Source organism: Schistocerca americana, chromosome 1 (genome assembly GCF_021461395.2).
Source record: "Schistocerca americana isolate TAMUIC-IGC-003095 chromosome 1, iqSchAmer2.1, whole genome shotgun sequence".
NCBI classification, from domain to species: domain Eukaryota; kingdom Metazoa; phylum Arthropoda; class Insecta; order Orthoptera; family Acrididae; genus Schistocerca; species Schistocerca americana.
The window spans coordinates 668,375,476-668,397,829 of NC_060119.1; the positions used below are offsets into that span (position 1 = coordinate 668,375,476).

Consider the following 22,354-nt stretch of genomic DNA (forward strand, 5'->3'; position numbering starts at 1 on the left):
TGCTGAATTTCTGGGATATTTAATTTAGTGTCAGGTTAAATATCGGTGCTCGTTTGCGTAGCAGAAAGTTTAAAGTCCGTTTGTCATTTTGATACAGGTTGCGATATGGTGTCTTCGGAAATCATCCACAGTTCTGTTGGATGACTGCAATGACTTTGAGTTCTTTTAAGACTTTTTCTAGAAAATGGGTAGACATAATTTTGAGTTTTAAAGTTCTTCCAATTTCAAGGTGTTTCTTTCCATTTTGCTTCTGCCACTTGTCTGTTTTCTTTTGATATTGATGTTTATGAACAGAAAGTAATACAAAACTGAGATGTCATAAACTGTTATCGACTTGAACCATGTGGTGTTGTCGATCCCTCTTCGTGTTGCTAGTCAGACTGCTCAAGTAAATAATAAACTTAACTTTCGCAATTTTATTTTGTTTTAACACGTCAGCAATGGTTCCACGTGGTACACTGAGAAAGTGATATATATATATATATATATATATATATATATATATATATATATATATATATATATATATATATATATATATATATATATAATAAAAGCTTATCACATGTTGTATTTCGGTTTTATTTTACAGGTTTTTGTTTGCGACGTTTACTTCAAAAGAAAAGTTCCATCGTCAAAGTTTGCAAGATTTACACAGTCAAGACTATACGTCACAACCTGGCGCAGCTTATGCACTTGTAGGATGTTATGTTGTTGTAGAAATGGGAAAACATATGACGCATTGTAAGAAACACACCACAGCAATGTAAAATACCAGGATATTACGCCATTGTTTTTCACTGGTGGTGCATGCTGAAATTCCCCAAAGATATACGTTGTTAACAAATAGAAATATATAAAAGGTGACAATAATGATTCCCTTTGACTAAAGATATTTGATAAAGGTAGTTCTGTCTTGTGTACATTACATGCTAGGCAAACAATATTTCTGCCGAAGGCTGTAAGCCTCTTACTACTACTAGAAATTAAATTGTTATCAAGAAGAGAATTCAGAGTGATTTACAATTAATTTGTATCACCAGTTTGGCCTGAAGGAATTGATGAAAATACTATGAAATATTAACCATTACCATGATACTTCAGCCCTCCTCTTCCGCACACTGCAAGTGAAACGCCTCGTTGGCAGTCGGTATTCTCGATGCCATGCATTATTCGAAAAGAGGCGAAATGGGGACTCACTGGTCGGCAATAAATCTCTCCGATCAGATACTGTCCAGTTTCTGTGTTTTGAGCCATTTAATACATGTAATACGTGTACTGTCAACACTGGTCTTTTTGCCAGCTATCCGACTCCAAGTGTGCACGTTCCTTCGCAATTTTCGCGGATGAGATGGATCTGCATGTAGCATCAGCTGCAATTTCTGGAGAGCTTTGACCCGACTGTAACTGACAATGCATAGCACTTGTCTTCGATCGTTGTCATTTGGATCTTTTATTACTGTTATTATATTACATTACATGGCTGCAACTGGCACACAATTACTTGTAGGTACATGGTCTGCGCCGATACACCAAGAAATCGGGATACGTCACCAACCACGTCCAAACAAGATAGCTCCTTTCGGCCGTTTTGTCATGTCTTCACTGCACCATTCTTACTAAGCTGATTTCGTTCAGTCGACTGGCACATGATTTATATCAGTGGTGGAGATCCACACTCCCACCTAGTACACCCCCTACACCATCTACAGCGGTCCAGCGACTGGTCTGTCCTTTTAAGGTGGTTACGAACATGGCCGTCATCTGTAGTGCGTTCAGTGCAGTGTGGTGGTCATTGTCGCTGGCTGCTGCGTTGGGAGTTGACAATTCAAACCCGCGCCTTCGCTTCCCCAGCAGTTACTCAGTATTTATCGTTTGTGGAAGTTCAAATGGTTCAAATGGCTCTGACCACTATGAGACATAACTTCTGAACTCATCAACCCCCAAGAACTTAGAACTACTTAAACCTAATTAACCTAAGGACATCACACACATCCATGCCCGAGGCAGGATTCGAACCTGCGACCGTAGCAGTCGCGCGGTTCCAGACTGTAGCGCCTAGAACCGCTCGGCCACCCCAGCCGGCGTTTGTGGAAGTTTCTGAAGTAATTTATGTTTATAACGTTTGCGTGTTCTGTAACTTTCGATGTTTCTATAAATAACTACAAGGTAGAATATTCGTACTTTGTACAAACATCTGCACTCAGCCTGTAGGATTTCAGTTCTGATATGTCTGTACGTAGGTATCGGTACTAAACGTGCTTTCCTTATCGAGTGTAGTACTTCAACGGCGACCCTGCCTTCGGATTTGCGCTTGATTGAGGTTTCGACATGAGAGTGATTGATGGAGACGCTGGGTGCTTCAAAACTTCTACATTACCGTGTTTCCAATCATGCAACGTAGAAGCCGTCGCCTAAACGTGCAGAAACAGGAATGCAAGTAGTACATCATTCCTAAGATCCGTACATTCAGGATACAGCTGGATTCAAAAGACTAGTAAGTCATCTGCACCTCAGACATACATCAGTGTTTTCCGGAGAAGCCTCTCAGGACCCGACGAAATGGCTAACACGATTAACCGAGTCGCCAAATACAACAGGTGTGACGACAAAATGTGTTTGGCAAATGGACTTGTCAAAGCTCAACTGTGGTTCGATAACGATGAAGAGAAGATATATAGCTAGGACAAATTCTAGGCCGAACTCAAGGAAACACTTGGCAACAGTCAGCAGCAAGCACAAGTAGCAGAACAAAAACGAAAAAACATGATCAAACTTCATAAGGAAAAGTTCATACAGAACTTTTTAGTGCTATTCCACATCGTTAATGCGATCATGACAGAAGCGTACAAAATACCTGTACAAAGCTCTCCTACTGAAGTATACCACAACGACAGAGTGATTCCAGCAAATAGAGGAAACTGCAAAGAGTGAGTGGGTATGGGATAGGTGCCGTTCTACTTCAGGTTCAGGAAGCTGCTGAATAAGTGGTAGCTTGTGGTTCCAAAGTACTATTGACAGCCGAGGGCAATCAACAAGTTACAGCCATAATTATTCGGCAAGTCAATCACAGTTGTGACCTCCATTCGCTATGCTCGCTGACTAGCCCGAAGGATCCGTTGGGTCGAGTGGTGAAATGAGCACTGAACTTTCACAATGGCATGAGGAAGCGAATGCAAACCAAGACGCCGACTGTCTTTCAAGGAATCCCTCGACATAACACAGCAACGTAGATGAACGCTCAGTCAACGCTGCATTAAATTACATTGCTGCTAAACAGAGGAATGATCCGGCACTATTGAAAATTATAGAAGCCTTGAAGGAGGAGGAACCAACCAAAGGTGAATTCCAGAAAATAAACGGATCTTTGTACAAGAGGAACTGTGATTTAGTGGGGAGGAAATGGTTACTCGTCATCTCAGTGCACTTATAATCAGCTATCCTGAAGTATTTCAACAACACTCCAACATCTGGTCGCCAGGGTTTCCTGAAGACCCTATGTAGAATCAGACGTATGTATCACTGGCCAGGCATCTTCCGATCCGTTACACACAATCTAAGCCACTGTACAGAACGTCAAAGGCGGAAACATTTTCCGCATTTATTTATGGTACATCTGGTACCAATCCCATTTGAAGCAGCGCCATTCCGTCGAATTGGAATCGACCTCTTTGGGAGGTTCCTCTTTGGGAGGTTCCCTAAATCGGCAGGCGGGAATTGCTCTGCTCTGCTCTAACTAACTCAACAGGTAAGCTATACACGAAGCCGTGCCGTCAGCCGAAAATTCGGACTTGCGAAGTTCCTTATAGAAGTGATCATTTTGAAGCACGGAACATGCGATGATGATTGGCTGTGAAAACATTTTCCAATCGAGACTAAAGTCAATGAGAAGTATCTGCCATCCACAGACGAATTGGCTCAGAGAACGCCTTAATCGGCAGATAGGCCTTAGATGTATGTTGATATCGAAGAGAGAGATTGGGATAAATACTGCCTATAATGACATTTGCGTACACCACAGTGAACAAGACAGTACGGGATTCCCACCGATTTTTCTGCTCCACGGTTACAGTTGCTAGAATATTACTCAGGATTACAAAGTGATCTCTAATCACCATGATCTGACAAGCAAGTGAACTGGCTCACATACAGACGAAACCTGGGCGCCCAGGAGTAAGTTCGAGAGCGGAATAACGCCAAGCACCAGTCAATAAGGTGCAGCCCGAGATACTTGGTACGGATTTATACACCTGTGCGCAAAGAAGGACTATCAGAAAAGTCACTGAGGTTATACTTTGGACTGTATCGTATTCTTCGTTTCTTGTCAGACGTCACATATGAAGTCAAGGATTCTGACACTTTATCAAGGAAAGAAAAGCTCAGAGTGATCGTGCATGACCTCCGTATGAAGCCTTACTACAGTGCAGAGACGCAGATCGGCTGTGTGAGGTCAATGAAAAATATTACTCACTTGACGATGGCTTTGTTTCGATGGGAGGGCTATCTTCAATGCTCATCGTAGTGTAGCGGATGTAACAACACGGCCAGAAAGCCAGCACCCACCAGCGCTATCATACAAAGAAACACTGAGAAGATCAAGATCCGTTGTGCTGTAGTCAGCTCCAATGAGAACTTCTAAATAAAGCGGTCGCTGTTTATCAGGAGAGGAGTCAATGAGATGAGCCATGGTGCATACAGTAGCTTGCTGTGCTCCGTCAGTTAAAACCTACCAATCAGCAATTGTTTGTTATTTAGAATGTATCATTTCTGGAAGTTTCTTGAAGTGTATTATGTTTGTAATGTTCGTATACTGTGTAACATTCAGTGTGTGTATGAATACTAGCTTTCCAAGAGTTTGAATTTCGAATCAGAGCGTGTCATTCTAACCACAGTCACTACCTGAAATAGGCAGTGTGTGGTGATTTACCAGTGGTCCTTGCCTGAAAGACGTTTAGTGTGGTCTTTTACCTGCAGCTACTATCTGCTGGATGCATGGTGCTGCGTTTTATCAGTGGCCGCAGCCTCAGAGACACAGGATGCAATTTTTTACCTACAGGCACTACCTGAAAGACACAGGGTGTGGTGTTTTACCTGCAGTCACTACCTGAAAGATGCAGGGTGCAGTGTTTTACCTGCGGTACTACATGAAAGACGCAGGGCGCGGTGTTTTGCCTGCCGTCACTACCTGAAAGACACAGGGCACAGTGTTTTACCTGCAGTCACTACCTGAAAGACGCAGGGCGAGAGGTTTTACCTGTGGTCACTACCTGAAAGACGCAGGGCGCGGTGTTTTACCTAACGTCACTACCTGAAAGAGACAGGGCACAGTGTCTTACCTGCAGTCACTACCTGAAAGATGCAGGGCACAGTGTTTTACCTGCGGTCACTACGTGAAAGATGCAGGGCGCGGTGTTTTACCTGCGGCCACTACCTGAAAGACGCAGGGCGTGGTGTTCTACTGCGGTCACTACATGAAAGACGCACGGCGTGGTGTTTTACCTGCCATCACTACCTGAAAGATGCAGTGCACAGTGTTTTACCTGCGGTCACTACCTGAAAGGTGCAGGGCACAGTGTTTTGCCTGCCGCCACTACCTGAAAGACACAGGGCACAGTGTTTTACCTGCAGTCACTACCTGAAAGACGCAGGGTGCGGTGTTTTACCTGTGGTCACTACCTGAAAGACGCAGGGCGCGGTGTTCTACCTGCCGCCACTACCTGAAAGACACAGGGCACAGTGGTTTACCTGCAGTCACTACCTGAAAGATGCAGGGCACAGTGTTTTACCTGCGGTCACTACCTGAAAGATGCAGGGCACAGTGTTTTACCTGCCGTCACTACATGAAAGACGCAGGGTGCGGTGTTTTACCTGCCATCACTACCTCTACCTGAAAGATGCAGTGCACAGTGTTTTACCTGCGGTCACTACCTGAAACACACAGGGCACAGTGTTTTACCTGCAGTCACTACCTGAAAGACGCAGGGCACAGTGTTTTACCTGCGGTCACTACCTGAAAGATGCAGGGCGCGGTGTTTTACCTGCGGCCACTACCTGAAAGACGCAGGGCGCGGCCTGCGCGCCGACGGCGTTGTCGGACCAGCAGAGCAGCGTGCCGTAGTCGAGGTCGGAGCGCACCGTGTAGCGCAGCAGTGACAGGCTGCCGTTGCTGGCGAAGTGCTTGCTGTCCACCTCCATCGTCTCGCCCGAGTTGTTGAACTTCCAGCGGAAGGCGCGCGCCGGCGGGTCGCTCTGCACGCGGCACCACACGTCCAGCGTCTCCGAGCGCGACGCGCCCACCACCACTGCCCGCTCCTCGGAGCACCTCGGCGCGTCTGCAGCGTCACAAAAGCATTGTCCATTGTGAGCGCAGTGTGCTCTGTGGGCATCACCAAGGAGACAAAGTCAGTTTCGTCTCAGCTGGTTACACCATCGCCAGTTATCGAAATTTCAGTTGGTAGTGAAATTTCCAGAAATACATTATTGCTGTAGGAAACGATGTAGTGCTTGAAGGGAGTCTACAGGGGTACACTTACATGTGGCACCCGAATACTGTAATGATACTAATGTAAACTAAAATGAAACTATTATGTTGTAACCGATGTATGTCTGCGATGGGTGTATTAAGCGGATTGCTGACTTTGCACGACTGCAGAGCGAAAGATACTGCTTCTGGTCTGAGATTGTAGAAGAGAGGCGCTTGGCGCACAGCAGTGTGTGTGTTTCAGTGTGTGAGCGAAAGATGATGGGGTAGGCAGTTTTGTGGCGTGCTCTGAAAACCACAGTGTGTTAGATTATAATGCAGATATTTTCTCATACCAAGATTTTGTGTTACACAGCACGTAAAATAGGTAGTTAAAAATCATAAGTGATCTTATAATGGAATGTAAGGTGAAATAATGAAATGTAAGATTAAATTTTGTACAAGAAAGTATTACTGGATTGATATTATAAAGAAGCTTCACCAGTACATGTATTATTGGAAATATAAATGTGGAAGCAAAAGTCTTCTCGCAGTTAAGTTAAAGAAGTTAATCTTTTATTCCTTTCCCTTTGCCAGCGGGGTAGCGTAAATGATTTGGCTTATAATTGGTAACAGCGAGTTCCGTGTCGAGTAACTTCAGAATGTACGTAAACAGATCTGATTTATAGGCTACTTAGATATTTGATAACAAAGGTGTACGTAATTTGGAGATTTACCTTGATATATTTAGTGATGTAAGATAATAATTGCAGTACGAGTCTCGTTGTTTGTGACTACGTCAACAAAGAATGGTTTTCATTTAGTAAAAATAATGACATTTTTCTGAGTAATGTAATTTCAATTGCCAGATGTTTTGAAAAGCCAAACTTAACTTCCAATACAAGTATACTATTAAACAAGTCAATGTTAGGAAGTCACCCATATCACTACTGCCTCCCTATCCAGGTCATATGTTTTTTAAAAAGATATTCATTATTACTTCAAATTTTTCATTTATCAGCCAAAATAATTTCATGTATATTTCAAAGTATTACTGCCAGCATTGCACCCCGCTCAGCCTGTACCTGGTATATTATATTCTTCCTCATGAGAGAGCAGAAAATTACACAATCAACCGTTGCTGTTTTAGAGGTAAGACAATTTTATTTATTTGTTATGTGCACAGGGATCAAAGTTATCAGTTTCGAACAGGGCCAGAGGATTCAGTACCTAAGGGGCTGCATGTATTTTGCAATGACTGTATTTCTTTATTGGTACTGGGAGTTGCGTTGCGCAATCAGTTGGTATAAAGTTTTGCTGACAGTAACACAGAGTAAACACACTACTTACAGTTACAAAACGCTACACGCCAACTCCAGTTCTGTACACATTCCCACTTCAGCCATTCATTAAAGTATTTCAAATAATTTTAAAGATATTTACATGCTTTGGAACTTAAAAATTTTTCAAATCGTTTCGAAAAATATTCAAACCTAACCTTTCAAAAAATTTGGAAGCAAAATTATTTTTTTACACCGATCCCTGCAAAAAGTCATAAGCTGCCTGTAAAAGAATGAACATTTTCAAAATATTACATGCGAATAACATTTCAGCGTTAAAACATAGAAGTATTCCAAGGTAATCAATAAAATACCGTAAGAGGTGTGAAATTGTTTTGCACGTGTAACGAAAAAAGTTCTCGCAGAAACTTCAGGTGTAAAAGTTGTTATGAGAATGGTAAAATTCATTTTGGTAGCTTCTGAGATTTCGTTATTGTACTCTGTACCTACGAACGCAGTTTATTTACGAGAGATTCCGTGTGCAACAGCGCGCGAGGACTAGCGTGCTGCGGCCCGGGTTCATTTTCCGGCGGCTCGCCTTATTAGGACCGAGAAAGTTCCCTACCTCCCGAAAATATTGTATTTGCAGCTCTTACAAACTCATCACCACTGCATCCGTCACAAAAACCACAAATTAACACTGTAAAGAAGTACCTGTAGGTACTTTGAGCCAGCATTTCCCGTGGATTCCTGCCAAATTGTAAATCTGTTTACGATTTCCACGTTTCGTCTAGATAAACCACTGGCATTTTTGCCCTCTGAATGAAATAAATGCATAGTCTGCCAAAATTTAGCTCTGAATAAAGCTATACCTCTTCGCTTCATGCTAAATTGGCGTTCATTGTCAAGTTTTCTGAAAATCAGTTTCCATTGGAAGACAACGAACGATCGTTTCTCAAATGCTCATAGTCCGTTTATGTTATAATTGGGCACGGGCGTTTATGACCAAAGGATACTCACCTACATAGTAGAATTCTAACACAGCTCTGCTGATGACTTATTTATTAAATCTGCTGTCCCATTTATACCCCTTTCCTGGCGAATGGAGCACTTACACTAACAAACTCTAGAGAAACTAAGATGCCGCTAACTTGTTGCGGTAATCTCTCAGACATCTCATGCTTCTGCCGTCAGTTTTGCTGCTTGATATAAGTTCTTCTTCCTGATGAGCAAGTTTGATGAAAAACGTCAAGACATTAGCTATTACTTATTTAATTTGAGATGTAACGCCCATTCGATACCACCACACACCAATACAACATGGAGTAACAACTATTCTATTGACAGTAAGCTACTCTTCCGTACCACTAATAATTTTCTATAAATCGGAAAGAGTTCACGGAACAAAGCGAAATCAAATGCACGGGAGTACTGAATAATAATGACAGACCAATTGCTGCCTGATACGGTAATGATTCAGGGCCAGGGGTGAAGCTTCGACAGAGATAACAGACTGACACGTGCGACTTTGATCCGCCTGGTCTCGTACCGTCGACTGTACTATCCACACCAGTAACTGTTGAGATACATATAGCATTCACAGGAGCATTAAATGTACTTCTTACCTGAGACTTAACAAATCCTTGACTAACCGCGCCACTTAGAGTTCGCTAAGTCACGCATGAAATGTGCACCCTTGACAGCGTGCCACAGCAAAGTGTTACTTCATTTGCGATATTTAAAAGGTGCATAGCAGAGGAGCCGATGCACACCGTATAGCGGCCCTACTATATTTGACGCACATGCCCTTTCTTATTCCACAGTAAACTAGTAGCTCCAAACGTGCCATTTAATAGCTGTATTAAAAATAGTTGCCGAGTGATGGAATAGCGACTGCAAGTGGGTGGAAAATATGGTTACTAATTTTTTTTTTTGAAAAATTTTTACGATTAAGGGAACATGGTGCCTAACTAAGGGTGTGTTATTGTTGACGGCGAAAAAAGAATGACCCAGGCAGGTATACAACTGCTGTAGTGAGATAACAGAGACTTCATTCAAGCATTTTAAATACCACTCGTTGTTCTGCATTAATTTCGCTATAACGTAATTCTTTTATTCTCATCGGACTACGCTAAATGACAGTATACCAAGTAAATATTGATACGTAATGAATTTTTTAAAGGATATTTAGCAATTACGGAGCGCAGTGAACGTAAACGCGTTTACAGAACATAAGCAGTACATTTTTTTTCAGGAATTTTTCGCTTTTCTTTTACGTTGTGATGACGTATGAGAGACAGTATGTTGATTATTTGTAATTCCTTTCAGTGGAATGCTATTTCCTTTTTATTTAGTAATGGATGCGGAAAGTGGCGTCTGATATTTATTCCTTCACTAGCTTAGCGCCCATTGCTTCTCTGCGCCTAGACTGTATGGCCTGCAGAAAGTTTTTTTGTTGTAATTTAATCGAATTTTTATGCTGTTCATTAATTGCAACGTCCTCTAAACTTTTCACGCTAATGAAGGCCATATAAGAATGATCTTTTAGAATACGCTTCTGACCAAAAAGTGATTCTAGTAGCTGGGATCCAACGCCTTTTGCGTTGTTGTGGAGATATTTCCATAGCAGCTTTCATCCTCTAACGAATACTTCTTTATATCTAACCGAGAAGTGAAATACTTATTTTCATAAATGTACCCTTAAAATTTTTTAATGTAGTGATACCTTTTCTTGAAACTTTTCTTCCACTATTGCACTCCCATCGGGGTTGAATTTACAGTTACACTAAAACATTTTTTATTTCTAATCAATTGTCTGGGATGTTAGGACAATATTGTGGTAAATTCAAATCAGGATAATCCTCCAGTTGAACAGTTAGTCGTTACTTTCATTGCATTTTAGTGATGTCTGGTTAACACAACAGCTCTTCTGCTGTTCGTTAAATACGCTTAGGTGAAATGGAAGAAAAAGGAAAGGGAAATAATCAAGAAAATCTTGGGATAAAAATATGGCAGTGGAAAATAGAGATTTATGACAGAATGAAACGAATATTGGACACAATGAGGAAGACAAGTTGTATTACATGGATACCTAAAAAGGCTTGATAAAAAAATAAAAAATAGGATTTTTAACTTCCTTGACAGAAACCCAAAAACGTTAATGACGTGGATCAAAGAAAGCATATTTGAGGCAAATGAATACAACGGAGGTATAAATACGAGAAACAGAACATTTCAAAGCAAAAGTAAAAAGTTTCATTGTCTTCCAGAAGAAAGAGACAGGCGTAACACGCGCAGAAGAAAGAAGAGAATAAAATAGTGATAGTGCGAAAAACTACTGGAAAGAAAGAAAGCAGAAAAGAAAAACGGCATGGTCCTCAGTAGCCCGATGCAATAAAAAAACTCTTTTTTCAGTTTGGTAATTCATATTAAATTTACATAATAAATGGTATTTAAAATAGTCCTGTACAAATAGTGTGGGGTACCACATCATACATTTCATTGTGTCACTTTCTCATACCATATTTAAGTGGGTCTAAGGTATCTCAACTGGGGAAAGAAAGAGTTCGTCTTGAGAAAGGACACCAACTTACTTATACGTTTGAAAACATCAGTTTCTTAGCAACAGAGTTCATATCTCGTGGAAAATTACTGTAAATTTGTATTGGCGCTTGGCACACATTTTTTGTACAGTGTTCAGGGACGGAAATCCTACATAAATATTGTTCTATTGCCTTGTGTTCTTTGAGTGGATGCAGATTTTAAACAAACTCGTTTCGAACAATACATTCTGCTGATATATTTCAATTAGTTTAGCGTAAGAAACTTTAGCCTCTTAGATTATTGAAGGTAGTTTGTAATCTAAGGAAACAAAACAATGTCATCAACAAATCTATGATGATTATAAAAGGGTGCATTTCTATAGTTGCTACTATACAGTATATTCCTCCGTTTTGTGGAAGACCTGTTCCAGGAGATGGGTATTTCAGAAGTTAACAGGATTTGGGAACGTGATTTGGTGAGAGCGGAATAGATTAGATACTGAATAGGTCCTCTGTGCCATCGATTTACGTGAAGCCTTCAAGTACGCAGCGACTATTGTGATACGATAAACGAGTGTGGGTATTGGCTATAGCGTATTTTCACGGAAAGGAAGTATAGAAGAAAGAGACAAATAAAGGGAGACAAGCGAAGATTCGGTGCACGTGATGGAGGTGCTGTTAGATTTGATACATTGCTTGAATTGAATGACAGGTTAGAACTGTTTAAGAAGATAATACTTATGTTTAGTTAGTGAATGGCAGGAACGCCCTAGTGATACGTCTTTGCTTTGATAACCTGGTAGGGGTATTACGTTACGTGCCAAGTATATATAGATAAGCCGCTGCGGCTTTCTCGCAATTTATCGACGTCACTATTGATATGTTCTGTGACTAAAATGTTGCCGTTAGAGCGCAGCACCCCCTCGTCTGGCGGCTCCGGGCGTGTTGGACGATTTGGCGGGCACTCTAAGCTGATTTTGAACGAAGCTCTAACGAGTTTTCCGTGGGACCTCTTCACCGTGGTGTTAGCTGTTGGCGGGCGACCATTGTTGGGGTCATGTTACCCTGTGTAAGTTATCGAGTACCGACGTGGTTTGTGTTGCGATTTATGAGAATAGCGCCCAGATTTCAGAGTAGTGTTCATTGTTATTTTGGTGTGTCTTCCTTCTGTTTGTTGGGTATGGATGCCTGTGTCTCCATTGTATTCGAAGGGCAATGTGACTGCAACATCTGGTAGACATGTGGAACCGATTCGTTGGCTGATATCTCATCACAGTTTATTTTATGTGTTATCATTATGTATCCGTGATGCTTGTAAGCCTTTGGCCAGTGTAATGCACCATGTTCCAGAAGAAAACTTATTTTCAATGTTGGCGGTGTGCATTAGTATATGGGTTACTTGTTCTTGTCCGCCTCCCTTAATTCTTCTAGTTTTGAAAGTTAATGATTTGTCATGTAATTTTCAGTAGGAAGCACAGTGGAATGTTTAGTATCACCAGTTATCACGGATGATTAACTATTCATGGGATATTGTGTGTTTTGCTGTTTTATTGGTCTATTTATAATTTGATTTTGTTACGGTTTCTTTGAAGCTAATGCTGAAAGCCAATGCTGTCTAAGAAATTACATAACGCACCTGTTCTCTTTAAGTTGCTCAGATAAATTTTAGTCTCTTCCAGGACACTTTTTTCTCAGAACCGCAATGGACTAATGTGTGTACTGATGAGCTGTGAACGTTATGCGAGTGCTTTAATGGTTTACTTGAAAGGAAAATTTTTCTGATATTATTACGTTATTGGTGAAATTACTTTTCAAATATCTTTAGTTGCTTTCCTAAATCTTTACATTAACTCGTTAAAAGGCAGTAAAGTTGTCACGGCTTTTGGTAAGAGCTCAGGTTAATTAATTCTACCCTAGGAGTTATTTACTTGGGACAAGGCTGATTGTGGAATTCTGTCTAATTAAAATTATTTGTGCTGCAGGAAACTGTCGTTAATAATCCCTGGTATGTGATACCTAGTATCGGACCCCATTTACTTACACCTGGTCGGCTTGCTTAGCCGGCTGTTCACGTCATTTGGAGTGGATGCGATCGGCAGTTCTCGCAGCTGTCTGTCTTTTGCGCTGTTTTCTAGAACCGCGGCCGCACCACTTAATGTTCCTGTTAAAGTTAAGTTTATACTTGGAATAATTCAGAATTTGTATCCGTTAGCTTGATGCCAAACGACTTTTGATGTGTGCTGTGACCCAAACATATACCTTACGTGTAGCAACTTGATTGTTCTTGTGTTATTGAAAAGTGCGTTAAATCTTCAATTGATATATTTTTCAGGATTTAAAATTGTCTTGCCAAGATATTGGTGTTAAGTTGTTTTGCATTGTTTTAGGTATGGTTTTAGGATTTTTTAGTAAGTCAAGTTTAGATAATATCTTACTCTCATCATTTTGTAATTAAGGCCGTTCTAGTCTGTTCTCGTACAGTTTTTCAGATTTATGTCAGCATTTATTATACCTTTAGCCTTATTACATTCTGGGACTTACATAGGGCGTGTCTTCCCTTAAAGAATACTAAGTCATCTTAGGTTAAAGTCAACTTTAATTTTTCTGTAAATTGTTTGAACTGGCATTGAATTTCAAATGAACTTCTTACTGCTTGGCCTTTTAATTAATTTAAAAAACAAATAAATGTTTAGTTGGCTGCTATGTGAGTGAAATTGTGTAAAATAATTGTGTGTTCTACCAGTGAAAGAAATGTCTAAAACCCCACAGATCCTGCCTTTCACAGTTTTCCTGCGTGGCTGAATTAAGAGACCATAATGATCATTATTTCGGTAGAGTTGCGCTCTATCAAAACTTCGGTTCGGCGGTTTCGGTACACCACATAAATAACGTAGTAAATAGTAAGATTGCCGATAGTACTGGTAGCATTGATAAGGAAAGAAACATAAACGAATATCTAAAAGACACTGGGAGCCGACAACTTCTGTTTCTTGTTCCCTTGGTTGCTTATTTTGCACATAATTATAACCGCACATCATTAGGAACTAGTCCATTATGTACTTTATGTTCTTAGAAAACTTAAATAGCATTTGATAAGTAATAAAAATTGATTCCGCAACTTCTAAGCTTCTAAACAAACGAAGCATTTATTATTTATGTAGGCACAGTTTATATGTATGAACATGAAATATATGTAGACAATTGTTATTTTTTATTTATTAGATCATGATCCAAATCAAGAATTCCCCGTTATAAATAAATTCGGAAAGTATCTATGAATAACATGCGTTATAAAAGTTCGAGGAAGTACTGAAGGGATGTTTGATATATTTTTGTTTTGCGTTTTTCATCGAGTTGATGAAAAAATTGCGTTATTTAGCGCTACATGATATATCTATATTATTGTTTACTTTGTTTTCCCGACAACACCTCTTTGTTTCACGTTAAAAGTCTATTTCGGGTAAAACCCGAATTAACACTGAGACTTTCAGTTTTGTTAGAAATACCGTGTACGATTGACAGGAGGTTAACTATGTAGAAAACATTGTTCAGAAACTTACCCGTCCCTTTATATATCCTAAATCAGTTGTTAGACGCTTCACAACTTTGTTTTTAGACGAACCAAGTGAGACATTACTTGCGTACGTAAAGGAAGTGATCGTTTTGAAATAACGCCCGATCGATATACAACACACCTGACGTACAGGTAACGCGAGCACGACCTCAGCTGAACGCAGTTACTGCAAAAACTAGCTTAGGTTGCGCTTACCTTTTATAGTCTACGGTAACCTACGGTAGTTTCACACCTCTAAACATGTGTAAGTGTAGGAAAATCGAACGTATGAGGTGTATGTGTGTGGGAGTGTCAATATTTCCAAGTTGAAAGAAATGTGTTTCGGTAACACAGTGAAGTAGAAAGCAAAAGAGACCATGGGTTTCAAACACTTTGAAAAATGTTGCATTTTAAACCGATGCAGAGTTAGTGCTACGGCTTAAATCTTGTGGGTGTAGATGATGGTGGAGAAAGACAATGGCCATACTATGGAGGAAAGTTTATATATTACGCTCAACGTAAACCCAGTTTGGGAAATTTATATACAATTAACATAGAAAAGTGCAATGAACTAGGTACTTACACTTGACCCTGAGCGTGAGGACGTTGGATGGAGTCTCGCCCTCTCCGTTGGAGGCGACACAGACGTAGCGGCCGGCGTTCTGGCGGCTGACCTTCTGCAGCACGAGGCTCTGATTGCTGCGGATCACGCGCTCGGCCGGGTTGTGCGCCAGCGGCACGTCCTGCGAACAGCGACCAACGCGCGCCGCTCAGTCTGCCTGCGGCCGCCCGCGCTGCACAGCGAGCCGTGCGGGTGCCTACCTGCCGGGCGCCTTGTTGGCTAATTGTGCGGAATTACACGGCGGAAGCCCGAGCAGCGCTACGCCGCCCCTGTATTCGATACATGTCGTAGGCTTACTCAACGGGTTCTGCAACGAGGCGACTGTTCACTGAATTGCGTAGTCGCCTCGGTTAAACAAGGCTAGATCACAGAGCAACGCTAATACGACTTTATTCTAACGTTCGGAGTAGCTAACTTATGTTTCCGAGAAGAGGTGTTGATGAACGTGTAAATATAACAGCCAAAAACAGAGTCACTCTCTTTCGGCTTCTTAGTCACTCGTCTGATAGCTGTTATCTGATGATAAGCTAATAAGCCGAAAGCCTACTCATATCGACCAAGTAAATGAATATTATTGTGGAATATTAATGCTCTGTATTAAAGTCTTTAATATGTCTATGGTTCTCCAATAACCAACGGAATGTTACATAAAAATTAAATTTTTATTTTCAGGAACAGCAAGCTCCCGATCATCTGGGCTAATGGGAGTTGGGGACAGCACGGATAACTGAAAAGCACAGGTAATCCAAAGTACACATGGTTTTATCGAAACTTGCAATTAACTGAGATTACACAATTGAAAGCCCATTTCATTGGTCATGAGTTACTCACTGTCAACAAATAACTTATTTACAAATTTAAATTTAAAACACGCTCAGTTTCGTATCAATTGCATTCAGCACTTCCAGGAATAATCTTCCAGTTTTTTTTTCTTTTCTATTTTTCATACGTTTTTCCCTGACAACTGTTCTCATTTTCCAGGGAGTCCCACCATCGATACAACTCAACGATTTTGCTGACACTCTCAGACAACAGAATGACGCATTTGTGTGTCTCGGTGTGCATGGTAACACCGATCTACAAAATTCAACTTTATAAAATTTTCTAGCACCAAAATAGTTACCATTATGTATTTTGAAGTCCTGAAGGCCTCCTGGCATTGTTTCCTTTCACGTCACCCACAGTTTTTGTGCAAATTGTGCTAGTCACTATCTAATTTTATTCGGATTTTGTGTTGTTGAAACAAGATGTGTTTGAATTCCTAAGGGATCAAACTGCTGAGATCATCGATCGCTACACTTACACACTACGTAAACTAACTTAACCCAACTTATGCTAAGAACAACACACACACCCATACCCGAGGAAGGACTCTAACCTCCGGCGGAAGGGGCCGCGCAACCCGTGACATGACGCTTTTAACTGCGCGGCCACTCCGCGCCGGCTAAACAGGATGTTTTCTTTTTTAAATGCTAATTTATCAACACAAAGAAAAGCACGAAATACTAATTAAATGTTTTCATGCATACATAAATAATGTTTTGAACTCTGCTGCGCCTCTTATGTGTGACACTACTATCCTGCAATAGTGTCCAACAGTAATCAGCAATCACACTTCTTACACGTTGCCCCTGGTAACGTTGTTCCAGTATAGATATGGTCGGATGAAATCTTTCCCCATGTTCATCGGAGACTTGTCCAAGAGCATCAGAAGGAAAAGAATCCAAGTGTGAGTGAAGAACGCAGGGAATTTCTGACGTATGTACATAAAACCATATCCACCTTTGTCCATTGCAACAAAGAACGACTTCACATATCAAAGTTTTATGCGAAGCGGTGGTTGCAAAATGTCTTTTAAATTTACCAGTGCAACGTTTACTACGTTCCTCCAGCCAGCTTCCATTTGTTTACGGACGGGAAAAATCCGCCTGTCATAGCTTTTCCGATCATGACTATCCCCTTCGCAAAGAAAACTGCATTGCTTTTGTATACCCACATTTTAATGCTGAAAGTATCCCAGTTACGTTGAAATCACCACCGATTTGCGATTTGTGGCAGTTGTATTTAATTTTATTCAACGAAAGTACCATGTTTATTCACGTTTCTTTCAAAATAGCGGCATAAGCTATGGGAACAGAGGATATACATGCTATTGGAAAAGAACACTGCTTTGAGGCTAGTTTTGGAGCCATCAACGAATAGTCGCCATTCCGTTGATATGTTTCATTCCCACAGCATTAAACAGTCCAGTCACGTCATTGCAATAACAGAGTTAATCTTCCATGTCAAAGAATAATGCGAAGGCAGCCCGACGATGTCGAAAGAAACAACCCTATTATCTTTTTCTAGTAAATTCCACTCTTCCAGATGTGAACCCAAAAGTTCAGGCCTCACAAGATCATTCACATCATTTTGTGGCAGGAGATGTAACGTCATTCCTTCGTAATCGTGATCAAAGCTTGCCTTATCCACGTCCGTACGAGATTCGATCTGGGTTTTATTCTCCAATGACCACAAGAATGAAGGAATGGGGACAGTGCGGTACAGGGAGTGATACTTGATCGTTTTTCCATTCTTGACCTTTATCTCCGCTATTTTAACATGCAGAAATAGCAATCATCTACGTGATTATCGGTTCCCTCCTTATCATCGGAATGGCAAAAGACATTGCAACTTTACGATTTTTCTTCACCCAATCAATACGGGGAGACGAACAGATCATACAGACAATATGTGGTGCCCATTTTCGGTGCTGATCACCTAACTTGCACCCGAAATAAAAGCCATACAGTTTATTCACTACGGGTCTCACATGTCATCTGCATGATTTAATAATGAACTCCACACAGATGCAGCAAAAGTTATTTGGGTGATTTAAACATATCCTTGGCATTTGACAAACACTAATACAAACTGACCACTGAAACAAAACGAAACACTCAGCACAAGGTATATTTAGATCACACTACTCACATCCATTAATGTACAGCTAAAAAAAGGAAGCATTTCCTAATGACTGATAAGAACGTGCTGTTTAGGAGCAACAGACAATGAGTCACACGCACTATTACCACTTTGTAAAAGATCAAAGAGTAATTGTCAAAAATTTATTTTAAAAACTGTGGGTGCTAAAAAAGACAAATAATGTATTCGTGTTTTGGGTGGTAAAAAATACATAAGAAACATCCATTTACATTCTTGAAAATCTGTCATTGTTTCCCAGCGTGATGAGTTTCTCGATCGCCTCGTCTCCGCCCTAATCCTCTGCAGGACACACTTTGTTCTCTACACCTGCGTCACTAAGCTGCTGATGTCCGGGTTCATATCCATCCCAGTTTAATCACACGGGAATGATTTCATCATCTATGTGTTCACAAGCAGAAATTTCTTTCAATCATTCAGTCATACGAGTAGCATATGCCTCTACTATAAAAGAAACTATTTTTCAGCGAAGGTAGCTGCATCGTCATCTGCTCGTAAAACACGGTTCACATATGTGATAGTGAATACTGAACGACCAGATTCATTCTAATAAGTACAGAATAATTTTTAAATGCATGACACGAAGGTATTTCATCGTTTTTTACAACACCTACCCGTTTCGACATTGCATTTTAATCACAGTAGAACAAATGAATTACTAATGACGTGTCGTAACATCTATCAGTACGGCAGTGCATATACTTCATGACCCATGTAAACTGCAAACTATATACAGAATACAGCTGTTACCTTTGCACAAAAGGTGCTGTGTCCAATTATAAGTCTCAGTTACAAAATATTTTGTTTTCCGATGCTTATTTTTTCCAAAATATCGCCGAACTCTGTTCGGATAATCTGAAAACTGGATAATACGCTCTCTGATAATCAAGAGTTTGATACAAGTGTCTTCAGTCCTGGTACGTTTTGTAAACTCGCGCAACAGTACCTTAACATGCAGCCAATACAAAATGGTGCAACTCACCCCCACTTTCTTAATGGGCTAAGCCACTTCCTTTCGGGTCTTCTAGAAGCGTGCTGCGGTACTGTGGCGCAAGCCTTCCAAAGTATGCCAGGACTGCTGCCACATACCCAAGAACAAACAAAAATTAAGTAACTTACTGTTTAAGAAAAAAATGTTTTTAGGAAGAGCAAAGCTTGATGACTACCACTTGTATTGCAGCAGGTAAGCTGCCATGGATACTAATTCTGTGGTCGAAAACGTCGAGATATCTGAAAGTAACTCAGTAATAATGATTCAGCTTTTGCAGTTATGGGGCACACAGTGAATCAGGGTAATCTGTTTCGAGTAGGTAGTGACTAACGAACAACTGCCCCAAACTGGGTATCTAGCCCCGATTTACTACTTTTCTGAACATTACTTCTGTCAGATCATTTCATGAGATGGTATCTTCATTATTTTTCTTCTGCTTGTCACCATTCATTTCATGTGAGTGAAATTAATCTTCCCCGTCTTCTGAATTTCAAGGTTTCCGCACTTGCGCCTGCTCCATCTGTGTTTTCCATTGCCACATCGTTCTGGGTCTTCGTACATCCCTCCTTCCTCTTGACTCCTATGGCAAGGCCTTAAGTGGGATTCAATCATTCTTTGTTGGTGGTATTTACATAATGTTTTATTTCGTTCAATTTTTCATTAATATTATAAATACCTACTTGATTCCTAATATCCTCAGTTATTATGTGGTCTTCGCTGGTAATACTTCTCTCGTTTCTGATACTTACAGTTTACTTTTACCATGTTTGTTAGGGATATATGACTCATTTCCATACACCAGTACAAGTGCAGCAGTGTTTATATGAAATTTTTATTCTTATCCCTTCCGTATTTTGTTTTGATATGTTTTATCTCTTCACATATTAAGTAAAATTTGTTAATCTTATTTTATATATCCATGTCCATATCATAACTCATACCACCTTTCCCATGATGAACCATGGCCGTAATTTTCTTTATTTGCATACGGAGGTTATGTTCTCTTTTTCCTAACTGATTAATTTTTCGAAGTAATCAGCAACCACTTGCATTAAAGAAATTTTATTTCCTCAACTGGTTTCAGAGCGTTAGTGCCCTTCTTAAGAAGGCTATTACTACCGCATTATTTGTGTTTGTCAGTTATAAGATGCATGCAGGATATTACTACAGGCATCTTATGGTTGACACTATAATTATAACTTTCTCAAGGAGGGCACTATGGACCCCAAACCTGTTAAGGAAATAAAATTTATTTTATGCAAGTGGTTGCTGAAGATTGATAAAATGCTAAATGATGCAGTTCATGCACAGATTTTTGTAGTTCTTTGTTACGTAAAGTTATTATTATGTTTATTTCTATCAATCCGTAAACCCGAATTTACTTCCAGGCTCCAGTTCTGAGCCAAATCTTTAATGTGTGCGTTAAATGAAGTTGGTAACAGACTACAGCCTTGCTGAAATCCCTTTTTTCAGATTTATTATCTTCATCTTTCGATATTATGACTTGTTGTGTCCTTGTGTAAGCTCGTTATAGCTTCAGTAAGACGTGTAAGATATCCAAATCCACGCTTTTTGTCTGACAGTTCCTTTCTGCACTCACTGTCATGGCGCCATCGCCACACTGAATTCTTTGAATCAACTGAAAGATATTATCTACTGGATCAATATTCGAATGAGGCTGTGGGTGAAACCGATCAGCAGATGATATCTTTCGGTTGATTCAATGAATTCAGGGTGGTGATTGCACTAAGACAATATAACAAGAAACAAACAGTGGGATATAATGACTAAAGCTAAATATCCTATAGATGTTGCTGAAGCTATAAAAAGCTTATACTAGGACAATAATAATAATAATAATAATAATAACAATAATAATGAAAGCCCGAGTCGTGGGTGAAATTGATTCATTAGATAACATGTTTCACCCGAGGCTGTGGATCAAACTGATCCAACAGATGATATATTTAGGTTGATTGCAACCTCACTAGCCACTTTACGTACACTACCAACCATGACATGTGACGTCATGCATTTATTAAGCGTTCGAAAAGCAGATTCACGATTGCGAGAGCCGATATGAGAACGAGTTAATGGTATGCGTAATCTAACAACCAACCTCAAGTGTTTTACAGGCACGCATTCGAGTCATTGGGCTGAAACTCACAAAGTTTATACCAGTGAACCAGATAAGAGCGATTGTGATTGCAGGGAGATGGTGTATACGCAGGTTCAGCGGTGTCCGCTCAGAGATGACCTCAGATATCAGTGTAACAGACAGCAAAGACAGAGGAACTACATCAACGACTAGCTTACATGAGAGCAAAAGCAAAGTGTGTCTCGTAGATCTCACGGCAAACAATAACTCCAACGTAGTTGGTTCGAAGAAGAATCAGTCTCTCTCTCTCTCTCTCTCTCTCTCTCTCTCTCTCTCTCTCTCTCACACACACACACACACACACACACACACACACACACACATATACACACACACACACACACACACACACACACACACACACACACAGACACAGACACACACACACGGACTACGCAAGTAGTGAACGTGGTATAAGTTTTCTTTGATCAGTTTGCAATATGATGATAGTACTGCGTGCGCTGTGGAAACCAGCATTGGAGTTGGTTCAGTGGATGAGTGTAGGCTATTCTGCTTCGAAATTTTTAAGACATCTGGAACGGTCAATATACGTGGCACGTTTGCAATTGTATCTACTTTCCTCGTTCAAAATTCGCAAATGCCTTCGATCGCAATGGATACGTGGACCCTCATTGTCAAGAGAAGTATTTTCGGACAAGTGGCATTTCAATCCATCATAGAGATCCGCATACGAATGTCACTTTAATACAATAACGGCATTACGGCGTGAGACGTGTTGCTGGTAAACACCAACTATGATACTTTT

General features: G+C 40.4%; 1 protein-coding gene across 1 annotated transcript in view; it reads right to left on the reverse strand.

Moving 5' to 3' along the window:
• The window catches only part of LOC124588311 (nephrin-like), a 178,769-nt gene that overhangs the window by 127,537 nt on the left and 28,878 nt on the right, over positions 1-22,354 (reverse strand). The window contains exons 5-6 of the mRNA XM_047131470.1: positions 15,419-15,578; positions 6,039-6,332 (exon numbers count right to left, since the gene is read on the reverse strand). Coding sequence (XP_046987426.1) covers positions 6,039-6,332; positions 15,419-15,578 — 454 coding nt within the window. The remainder of the gene's footprint in view (positions 1-6,038; positions 6,333-15,418; positions 15,579-22,354) is intronic.